At 35.6% G+C, this 12,180-nt stretch overlaps 1 protein-coding gene across 3 annotated transcripts in view; it reads right to left on the bottom strand.

Moving 5' to 3' along the window:
- Positions 1 to 12,180, bottom strand: part of bchs (WD repeat and FYVE domain containing 3 bchs) — a 1,305,514-nt gene that overhangs the window by 406,371 nt on the left and 886,963 nt on the right. For all 3 annotated transcript variants that reach the window (XM_090399415.1, XM_090399420.1, XM_090399430.1), the window contains exon 48: positions 3,946 to 4,130. In XM_090399415.1, the coding sequence (XP_090255541.1) occupies positions 3,946 to 4,130 (185 nt within the window). The remainder of the gene's footprint in view (positions 1 to 3,945; positions 4,131 to 12,180) is intronic.

The following is a 12,180-nucleotide window of genomic DNA, read 5'->3' as shown; positions in this document are numbered from 1 at the left end:
TCCTGTCTAGGAGCCTTCTTTATGTAATGGAACTACCTTGTCCTCTTGCACTTGGCTCATACGTAATGAGAATGTATTCGAATTGTATTCACAGTGATATTTCTCAATAAAAGATAACTTTAGTCAGGGCTGATGGTGGGAAAGTCACAGAAGCAGAAGAAATAGTTTAGCAATCAACTGTTTTTTTTTTTTTTTTTTTTTTTTTTTCCCCCTTGCTTCTGTGACTTTCCTACCATCACTGATTAAAGTTATCCTTTCAGAATCATTCTTCCTCTTACAAGCTATATAGCAAAAAAACTCTTAAGGATATCCTTTGGCTGTTTAGCTTATTAACCTCCTTACTATGCTAATCACTCTTCTTGGCTATTCTTTTTGTTGTTCAATCACTGCTAATCACTTTTTCATTATATTTCCTCCACAGCTGGAAAAGTTAGAAACAGAATTCAGGAATGGGTGGATAAGAATATGAACAATAAAATATAATGAATATAATAAGAATAATTTACTCACTTTTTTATGGCTGATAGATTAAGGGAATGGTTACAAGATGATACTATTGGAATTTTTGAAGGCATTTGATAGAATACTGTTAAACTGTGAATGAAACTATGTTGTGTATTTTGTTTTTTTCCATTCACATTTAACATTGCTTATTATATATTAATCATGACTTGTATAAAAGTTATTTATTACTCCTTATTTAAGAATTATTATTTAAGTATTTATTCTGAACTTAATCAGCTATTAATTTATTAAACAATAATATGTGTATAATTTATTATATCTTATGTATATATTGTAACGTGAATTTTATTATGGTTATCTGTATACGAAATGAAAGAGTTGATTAAGTAGCTCTAATATTCTATTTATTGTGTTTTTATTAACTCAATGTAGTGGTATAGCCTTATGTAACATTAACGAAAATATTTGTTTATTTGTTGTCATGGAAACGCATGAAGTAAATGAGCTTGAGTGGAACAGAGCGTGAGCTGGGAGAAGAATAATAATAATAATAAAAAAAAAAAAAGTAACGGGGAGTGAAAACGGAAATTTTGAAGTGAAAGGAAGCAAGGGTATAAACTAGAGAAGTGGAAGTAAATGAAAGGTTCTTAAGGGCAGAAGTTAAAAGGGATAATATTTATAAGCGAGCAAAGACAAAGTGAATCTTATAGTTAGCTGAAAGTGAAGTCAGCAGTAATAATAAAAGGAAATTAATGCCGTAATCGGATAATATAAAAAGCTGGACGTTCAGTGAAGAATTCTGAATAAACCCAGTTGGTCTAGAATTACGACTTATTTCTAATTTGCCCTAAGGAGAACTGCACAGTGTTTATTTGTTTAATGAGTGGTAACAAAGATAATTGTAGTATCCTACAGTTGATGTCTAGAGTTCTGAAGCACGATTAATAGTGTTTTAGTTATAACTGTGGATAAGTCTTATAGATGTGTTCTTAAGTGAAATAAATATATTTTAAAAGTATACTCACAACGTAATTGATGTACTAGGAACTAATTCTGGTAAGGACTATCATATTGAATTATTTCAATGCATGAAGAATTGAGTGTTAATTGCACTATGTTTAACCTAACTTTAACTGTGGAAATTCTTCGAAATTGAGAATTGAAGATAAGAATTGCTTGAGAGATATTTACAGCTATTAGTGCCTGCGATATTTTTGAGCTTATAGCACGGCTGAGAAATGTGTGGAAACAATAGGAAGTTCTATTGTGTTTAATTAAGTGTAGGAACTTCGTGACTCAGAAACTGAGAATGTCTATGTGAAGGTTTGGAAGATTAAACTAATGTGATTGAATTGACCTAATGTTTAACTTGTTTCTATTGTTTAAAATTAGAAGTAAAATTTATGTATGTGTTATATAGCTTATATTAAATATTTCATTTTGTTAATCTAATTATTGTGTTTGCCAGAATTCCTTTTTATTGCACCATTCACAAAAATTCGAATCTTGCGGGAATCCCAGGTAGAAAACAAATACTTCGGCCAGAATGAATGAGGAGACTGCTACTAACTTTGAATTGATCCTACTGTTTTATATAGACTTATCTAAGGATAGAGTGGCGCAGTATAATAGAAATTTCTCTACCCTTGGATTGGTGATCAATTTACAATTAGTTGTGTTTTATTTTATGAAAGTGACTTAAACAAGATGGCGGATTCGAACATTCGAACAATACTATATGGAACTGTTACACAAACCTGGAACCAATAGCAACTGAAATGAAATTTATGACATGGATACGAGGGTGGCTGATGGACAGATACTATCAAATGATATATGGTGTAGTGGCATTCAGGAGAAAAGCATGCAGCAAGATTCAGTTTGGACAACTGCTATTTAATTTGTACATAAATAATATAGGAAATGATTTGAAGGTAAATATTTAGTTGTTTGCTGATGATGCAACATTGGCTAGTGTATGGATAATCAAGATAATGCATAGGGCATGCAGGTTGATTTAAATAGACTGACTATATGGGATAACAGATAATGGGTTTTGGTTTAATGCGTGATGTGTAAAGTCATACATTTTGGGATGAAAACATGAGTTGTGTACTAATGAAAAAGTAGTCCAGGAAGGTGATAAAAGCTAGGGATTTGGGGGTATTGGTGGATAGAGAGTTGAAGTTCAAAGGGCATATTCTTTATATATAGTACACCTGAATTACATTGCACAGATCTGGTCACTGTCTGGGTTTCTTGGAGATGAGGAAGTGGTGGAGAGGCTACAGAGGTGAATGATCATGATAGTAAGTAGGCTGTGAAATGTTATGTACAAAATAAATCGAACGTTTGTGGGTTGTAGAAGTTGGCTAATAAGCAATAAAGAGGAGATATGACAGAAACTTTAGCCCACATAGCCCATGCAGTCCTGATCAAGACTGCATGGGTAAGTGTTTTATAGGATTGATACAAAAGATTGACTAGGAGGCAGAACAAGGGAATGATTTCAAGAAACTGAGTAAGAAAGATGTTGGCAAGGATGCTAAGACTAGAATTTTTTTGCTTGCAGCATAGTGAATGAGAGGAATGGGTTGCCAGAATCTGTTGTGAGTGCTTTGTCAGTAATGCCTCAGGGAGATATATGATAGATATTGTGTGGATTCATCATGATGAGTCTTCACACTGGATGGAGGATCTTGTGCAATAATCAAAAATCCTACTTGTTTATTTTCCATCAAACAATCTCTGACTACAAGTATTCTCCTTATGCCATGGTGATGCTCCAAGCTGCCTTCTAAATTTCCAGTGATTACCAGTTCTATAGTTCTACATATACCTCTTTTTAATTGAGAGTTCCACATTTAGCAACCTCCCATGACAAGACTGCATGGGCTATCTTTCTAATGTGGTCACAAGAAAATTTTGCTGAAATAAAATATTTTGTTAGTATAGTATAGCATCCATTAAATAACATTACTTTCAGTGTTAAATTTAATTTTAATATTCATGTGTGAATTAGTTAGAAATAAAACAGTTAAATGAAGAATGAAAAACCATGGATATAAGACTAAAACGAAAATTTCAGAAGTGAAGAGATGCCATTGATTGCAAAACAATAAAACAATATTAAAATGAAGATATGCGAAAACTTGTCATTATTACCATTCAAGAAGGTGTGAGAGAGCCAATATAAGGTGATAATAGTAACATAAACAGAATGGGAGAGGTCAGATTAACAAAACAGATGTGTGATGACCACACAGCAGGCAAAGAATCAGAGGAGGAACAAGTACTAGTGGATGTCATTGTTGTTAGCAGTACCTTAGAAAACTAAAGTGCAAGGGCAGATCATATGAGCTTGCAATAAGAGTAATACCTTTTGAAGGTTCATTATATAACAGGATGATGGTGAATAATTTATTAATAATAATAAAAAAAATTCAGATGCTGAAATTATTACTCAGTATTTTATATTACCTTTTCACCGTCTTCAAGAAGGCGAAGCACACTTTGATTATCAGGACTATCATCTTGATTACGACCATCTTGATCAGTTGATCCATCTCCCATTGCATCTAAAGAATCCTGATCCTCTTCCCAGTCATTGCTACGATTAAGAGGTGACCTAGGCAACAAGCTGGTTGTCCGTAAACCCTGAAAACCTTAAAAACACAATACTTTCACTACATAAGAAATGTAAATCAAATGAAATAAAGGCAATTTTTTTCTGACAACAATAACATAACAATAAAAGAAGAACCCTTACCAAAAAACACAGGTTCATCAAATGGAATGACAGCTATTAACTAACACAATTAAGGATGTGATGAATATGCCAATTAATGCAATTCAATTACAAGTATTTTTACAATTAGTTAAGCTTTTTTTTTTCAAGAGTGAAGGCAACAATATCCCTGAGGAAAAAATTAAGATATTAATTTAATATTAAGTCCAATATTAAAATTTAATATGCAGTCATTATGGTATCACATGGCAAGCTCATAACTAATTTTCACTTTCTATAATTGGTGTCATTATAAGTTCAGTACTAAATAAAAAAAAAAAAAAGTATAAAAATCTCTGAAGTAACTAATTTGATAGTTCAAAAAAAAAAAAAAATAGCAATCAATCTTTTTCCTTCAAGTATATTTAGGTACGTATTCTAGACAGTATTCTTTCTAGAATAAATCAATTCTACTTTAATCAGTAAATAAACAACTGATTTTTAGTATTATGAGTTGGTTATATGGGGTGGAAAGGGGAGCTCCATTTCCCACCCTTGCTGTTACATCATCACCATCATGTCTGATGCTTGTTCCACCATTCTCTGTCCACTGCCAGGTGACTCTTATCCTGCAAACTCTTTTGGCACTGATGCTTCACATCATCCACACACCCTTGTCTTGGCTGTCACTCTTGTTCATATGATCCACTGTACCAAGCATTAGGTTTCGATCTTTCAACTGCATCCATTCTACAGATATATCCAAAAAGAATTAGTTTCCTTTGAATTATTTTCTGCATTGAATTCTCACAGTTTACTTTGCTATACAGTTCATTTATTACCTTTTGTACCCATCGAATTTATAGAATTTTTTTATAACATGTTCTTTCAAAAGTCAGTATTTGTCTCAGAGTCCTTGACCATTACCTATGTCTCACAACCATAGAGTGCACTTGTGAATATGCATGTATATTCACAAGCATATTCACAAGTGCACTTGTGAATATGCATGTATCCAGCAGTCTCAGCTTTATGGTAAGGCTCATTCATTGATTTACTTTCCAAATCTCATCCACTGCATGCAGATTTACTTTAACTTTTGTTATCTACAATCTCATATCTTTTTTACAGTCTAAATTGTGTGTCATGCTGCACCCTGGGTACATGAAGTTTCTAACCTCTTCCACCTCATGTCCATTGATCTTTATTTCCTTTTTCATCCTCATCTCTCCAAATATCATAGTTTTTTGTATGTTGATTATGAACCCATTTCTTTCTTACTTCATTAACTTCAGCATTGTTCTTTCTATTTCCTCTTCTTCAATAATGACTACATTATCTGCAAGCTGTAAATTATTTTTGATTTACATGTTACATACTGGTATAAATAATTTATAATGTTTTCTATATTGTTCCATTCTTTCACTAAAGTCAAATTGGCATCGTAAAGCAACAATACACAAGCAAACATATGCACACACAGGTACTGTATGAGTAAGAGAAACTAACAAAGAAATAAGTCAAGGTCTAAAGTGCTATTAAGCTGCACCACCTGGCAGACTTAATTAGGAATTCTTCAATGTGCCATTAGCTGATAGTTTAATAATGAACTGTTCCCAGATATGAGGCAATTTTACGAATCAAAATTCAGATGTCAGGACAGTTTTTAAAACTTGTATTTGTGTCTGCAAAGTAACATGGCCTTCTTCCAATGGAATCTAGGCAGGGGATTTAAAAGCTGGTCTGCAAGTCCTGAGTGGCCATAATAAAGCAGATGACAGATATAGAGCATTTGGAAGACAACAGGCAAATCTAGGGAGAGAGTGGATAAAGAATGCTTTTTTTTGCATCATCTGAAGGTGGAAACTAGATTGTATTGCTTCATTTTATTCTTCCCGTCAATTCTTCATTTCACTTCTGATAACTTCTGAGCACCACAATAAATTTGGATAAATAAAACTACATAGAATCTAGGAAACTCATTCTCAGACCATGAACAAAAGCCAAAAATACCAATCACACTCAACTAGATGACATAATTTAGGATTTTAGCTTTTACCTTGTTTCCTCATGTCTGTTTCATTTATAGAAAAAAGCAAGAGATCATCATCTGGGTCATTTTCCTGCCATCATGAAATCACATTGATTTGCTAACCTTTCTTTTCCTATTCTGTTTTAAAGTAGCCATAGCACTTCTTCTTACATGCAAATAATGTCACAATGCTATCTAATACCATCATTTTTAATAAGATTGTTCTACAGTGCTATATACTTCTTCATTTCTAAACTAACTTTCAGTTCCACATGTTAAAAATGGATTAAACACTGTCTTTTATATTGTCAGTTTATTATTTTGGCTAATTTCCTTTTTGTTCTATATAAATAGATTCAGTAGGTTTCATACCATAACAGATTTGATTATTTCTTCATCTCACTAAAAATTTCATTTGTAATTTTTAGTAAAAAAAATTGTGCCTAAATTATTGAAATGATTTACTCATTCTATGGATTCTCCAATCAATGCAATTTATGTTTTTCAAATTCCTGTCTATTTTGTTATCCAGTCCTGAATACACATACTGAATGTTTTTAAGAGTATGGCATCATGTCATCTACATAATGAACTGAGTTTAGGATATTTAATTTTTCCATGTTTAATGCCACTTTCCTCTGTAATGTGATACACATAAAACAAACAACAGTGGGAATAGCAGGCACTCTTGTCTTGAACCATCTTTTACACAATCATTTTCTTCCATATTTCATTTATAACTACTGACTGCAAATTAAGTGTAGACTAACTATTATTGCAGTCATCAGAACTGCAAGAATTCAAAAGACCCAAGAGGTTCTACTATCACTCCCTCACTCTCACAAAACACACACATAGCTCATCGAACTGTGCATTAAATTCACTCACAATTTCCATGCTCAGTACACCAGGCAATTTACTCATCAGCCACTATCCACACACACAAAAAAAAAAAAACACTGCTCCTCACTCCCTTTCTCAAAGCCAATACCACTTCCAGGGAGGGCCTCTGGTTCCACTCTGTTCCTTCCCTTGCCCTCTATGAAAAATTTCTTTCACATTAATCATAGAGAAACTGCTTATAAACTCACATCTTGATCACATTCGTTTCCCATTGCAAAAATCTCTGAAAATTACATTTCCCAACTCTTTCATCATACTTTCATAATAATCATAATAATAATGATAGAAGGAATGATTTATGGTAGAGATGCAAAGAGACAGGGACGAGGCAAAACTGGGGAAGGTAATAGTATAGTTGATAAAGGCAATGAAGATATACTACAGGATGATTTAAATGAAAATTAAATTTAATGGGTACTTTGGGATGAAAAGATTGCATACTGCATATCACTTGCAGGAACTTGATGAGGCTAAGGATTTGGGCATAATAGTGGACAGAGTTGAAGTTTACAGGCCATATTGCAAAAGTTTGGAAAAATAGCTCAACAGATCACTTACACATTGAAAAAACACCCTAACATGTACGAGGGTGGTCTGAAAAGTTCTTGGCTTAAATTAAAAAACAAATTTATAATTTCAAAATTATTTTTATTTTTCAACATAATCTCCCTCAAGACTAATACATTTATTACAGCGATGCTCCAGCGCCATTATCCAGTCCCTGTAGTGGTTCTAAGTAAGATCTGCAAAATATAGCTGCAATCACCTCTTGATTCGAAGAAAAATGATGACCAGCGAGGAAGAGTTTTAGTTTGGGGAAGAGATAGAAGTTAGAGGAAGCCAAATCTGGGGGAACAGAGTGGATGTTCCGACAATTCATAGTGCAGATCCCTTAATTTTCCCATTGCCAAAACACACTTTTGTGGGCAGGGGCACTGTCCTGATGAAAGATGATTTTTTTTCTTCTGCAAATCAGATGTTTTCTCACAAATTTTTTCGTCTAGTCTGGTTAAAAGATCAAAATAATATTCCCCAGTTATCGTTTTACCATTTTCGACAATTAAGAAATGCTGCTGAGGTTAAATGTGGCCAAACCAGCCTTGAAGATGATCCACGTGAAGGACGTCCAAAAATTGTAACAACACCAGAAATCATTGATCAAGTGCACGATATGGTATTGGATTATCGGCGAGTCAAAGTGCATGAAATTGCTGAGATTATAGGCATTTCCAAAGAATGTGTAGGATATATTTTGCATGAAGAATTGTAAATGAAAAAGTTTGGCGCAAGATGGGTGCCACACTTGCTCACAGCAGATCAAAAACGCATTCCCATGAAAATCTTTGAACAGTGCTTGGAGCATTTTAACAAGAATAAAACTGATTTTGTGTGTCGATTTATTACTATGGATGAGACTTGGATTCACCATTACCTGCCAGAATCCAAACAGCAGTGAAAACAGTGGACAGAAGCCAGTTGTTCAGTGCCAAAGAAGACAAAGTCAGTTGTTCAGTTCCAAAGAAGACAAAGTCAGTTCCATCAGCAGGAAAGGTCATGGCATCGGTGTTTTAGGATGCTAAAAGCATTTTGTTTATTAATTATGAATGAATTTCTTTTGGCATTAAACCTTCTTTTACAAAGAATTTTATAACTGCACGCTACTCAATTTTATCTATTTCAAGGAATACAGACAACACTTTTGCTTCAGACAGTATAAAACAAACTAATTGATAGAATGACTTGCAATTTCACATGGATGCTTATGACAGATGTACCAACTCAGAAAAAAAAATCTTGCCAATAGTGTTGCCATCTATGGTCAAGGCAGAGGACTTTTCAGACCACCCTCATAAAAGAAAGGAAGATTATTATCCCTCTTCATAAGGCTATGATTCAGCTGCATTTTGATTACTGTGCAAGGATTTAGTCATATTGGTTGCTTGGGTATCAGGATATGGTGGAGGGGATTCAGAGGGGGAGTGATCAAGCTGGTGACAGGTCTGTATAATACTTCCTGTGAACACATGCGCAAAGTTTAGTTGATAGGCAGAAAAGATGGGACATGATAGAAACATAAATTATTAAAGGGGTTCTATAAGACTAACACAAAGGCAATTTTTCAGTACATGATGAAGTGAGAGAAGTAGGGGTCACCCCTGGAAGTTGTTTAAGAGTAAAGTTATTAAGAGTGCGCATATTACATATTCTGCTTAGAGTGGTGAATTAGAGAATGGATTGCCAGAAGTAGCTTTGTCTTGACAGCCAGTGGGTTGAGAGTTACTGTGTATATAAAGGTTGGTGTGGGGATCTCTTTTGATGAGTCTTCTGATCCCATGGAGATAACCATATAATAATACTCAACATTCCAGGTGGAAACCATCTGTGTCACTCACCTCTAAAATCTTTCAAATATATCATCAACCCCCCCCCCCCCTTGAAAAATCAGGTGATTAAATCTGCACACACATAATAGCAATAGTAATCCATAAGTGACCTAATCAAATACATTATAAAAGGGAGCCATAACATTTTTATATCTACATGGAAATGTCCTCTGCACCATAGCAATGATGTTTTGATGTCTTTATAAACTCAGAAATGTGTCCTGTCCCCTGCATTTTCAAGTCCATTTCTCCCTCTGCCTCACAAATAATACTTAACTCATCCACCTCCAGTAAGATATCCACTGACTAATCTCTCATTGTATAATTTGCATCTCATATTCCATTCACAGTTAAAATAATTAGAGGTAGAAATCTTATTGTGGATAAGATTATGTTGGAGGTTTAATGGATTTTTTACAACACTCCAAAAGAATTAAATTAGAATTTAATACTCCTATATTTCGTCCTAGTCACTAGGACATCTACGGGGATTACAAAGACAATTAATGTAACATGCACACAAAAACTTACAATACTAAGCCCAACCACGTGGGTGACACTAAAGTCCAATCTAGGTGGAGCACCCTCTAAGGGCAGTAGTAGGTGGCCTGGAATGTAAGGTGGGACCTCTGGTGATGAGTGTTTCCCAAATCTTCGGAAGCTTAATGCAACCGTATTTGTTAAGATTTGGTTGGTTTCTGAGAGCTGCTGCTGCTTCTAAGAAAAGTCTCTCTTTCTTGAATTTGCTGTGGTGGAGCATGGTGGTTTTCTTCTATGATACTCTGTGAGTGGTGTCCAAAACATGGTCAGCCAAGCCTGAGTGGCCATAGTTGTGTTTAACGATGTACGACTTGTGTTCCTCCAGACGGATTAATTCTGATCTGCCTGTCTGTCCAAAGTACGCAAGCTTACAGGAACAGGGTACTTTGTAAACTCCAGGCAGAGAGAGAGAGGAGGGGGCCAGGAGGTTACTTTTTTAAGTAAGATTTTTAATTTCTTAACTTGTGTTTTTGTAAGTTTAGACAGTCTGTAACAAACTCTTACTTAAAAAAGTAACCTCCTGGCCCCCTGATGTCACGAAAAAACTTAAACCTTTCCGCTCCCGTCCCCCCTGAATATACGGTTTACCAAAAATCCACAAACCCAATTCCCCACTCAGACCTATAGTAGATGCCACCAATGCACCTTGTTACAGACTGTCTAAACAGCTGGCCACCTCTCTGTCTCCCCTCACTGGAAATTCAGCTTCCTATATAAAAAACTCGACCCACTTTAAAGCCCTCACAGAAAATTTAACCATGAGCAATACAGACATATTGGTAAGCTTTGATATCTCCTCTTTGTTTACCAATATTCCCTTAACTGACACTTTATCTCTCTTAGAAAACGTTTTCCCCTCTGACATCTTAGATCTGTTTTCCTTTGCCATCAACTCTGGGTATTTCTCTTGGAATAACAAAATCTACATGCAGATAGAAGGAACTGCCATGGGTTCCCCCCTCTCACCCCCCCTTGCCAATTTCTATATGGAAGATTTCGAAAAACGAGCCATAGACTCAGCCCCACTCAAACCTTCTATCTGGCTAAGATATGTAGATGATGTGTTCTCCATTTGGCCTCATGGCCCAGACACGTTAGACTCCTTCCTCTGTCATCTCAATAGCCTACATCCAAGAATCCAGTTTACTATGGAAAAGGAAAAGAACAATTGTTTACCCTTCCTAGACACCTTAGTCACACGCCTGCCCAATGATACACTTGCCTTCACTGTATACAGAAAACCCACACACACAGGTAGATACATTCACAAACTCTCCCACCACCACCCCTCACAACAATATGGCATCATTAAAACCCTTACCAAGAGAGCCCACAATCTTTGTTCCAGTGGAACTGCCCTCACTACTGAACTTAACCACATACACAGAACTTTCCTCTCCAATGGCTACAGTGAACACAGTATCAAAAAAATAATCAATTCCTCCCCCATTCCCCGTCCCTCGCGTCAACAAGAATTTAAAAATGCCATCACCATACCCTACGTCCGAGGCACTTCGGAAAAAATAGCCAAGATACTAAAAAAGTATAACCTACACACAGCATATAAGCCCTACCGCAAACTTGCTACCCTTATCCGTTCTACGAAAGATCAGCTCCCTCCTCTCTCTCTGCCTGGAGTTTACAAAGTACCCTGTTCCTGTAAGCTTGCATACTTTGGACAGACAGGCAGATCAGAATTAATCCGTCTGGAGGAACAGAAGTCATACATCGTTAAACACAACTATGGCCACTCATGCTTGGCTGACCATGTTTTGGACACCACCCACAGAGTATCATGGAAGAAAACCACCATGCTCCACCACAGCAAATTCAAGAAAGAGAGACTTTTCTTAGAAGCAGCAGCAGCTCTCAGAAACCAACCAAATCTTAACAAATACGGTTGCATTAAGCTTCCGAAGATTTGGGAAACACTCATCACCAGAGGTCCCACCTTACATTCCAGGCCACCTACTACTGCCCTTAGAGGGTGCTCCACCTAGATAGGACTTTATTGTCACCCACGTGGTTGGGCTTAGTATTGTAAGTTTTTGTGTGCATGTTACATTAATTGTCTTTGTAATCCCCGTAGATGTCCTAGTGACTAGGACGAAATATAGGAGTATTAAATT

Source organism: Typopeltis vanoorti, chromosome 1 (genome assembly GCF_054136105.1).
Source record: "Typopeltis vanoorti isolate ZY-2024b chromosome 1, IOZ_Tvanoo_1.0, whole genome shotgun sequence".
In the NCBI taxonomy this organism is placed as follows: domain Eukaryota; kingdom Metazoa; phylum Arthropoda; class Arachnida; order Uropygi; family Thelyphonidae; genus Typopeltis; species Typopeltis vanoorti.
Note: the sequence above shows the minus strand (reverse complement) of the source record. Positions and strands in the feature narration are given on the sequence as shown.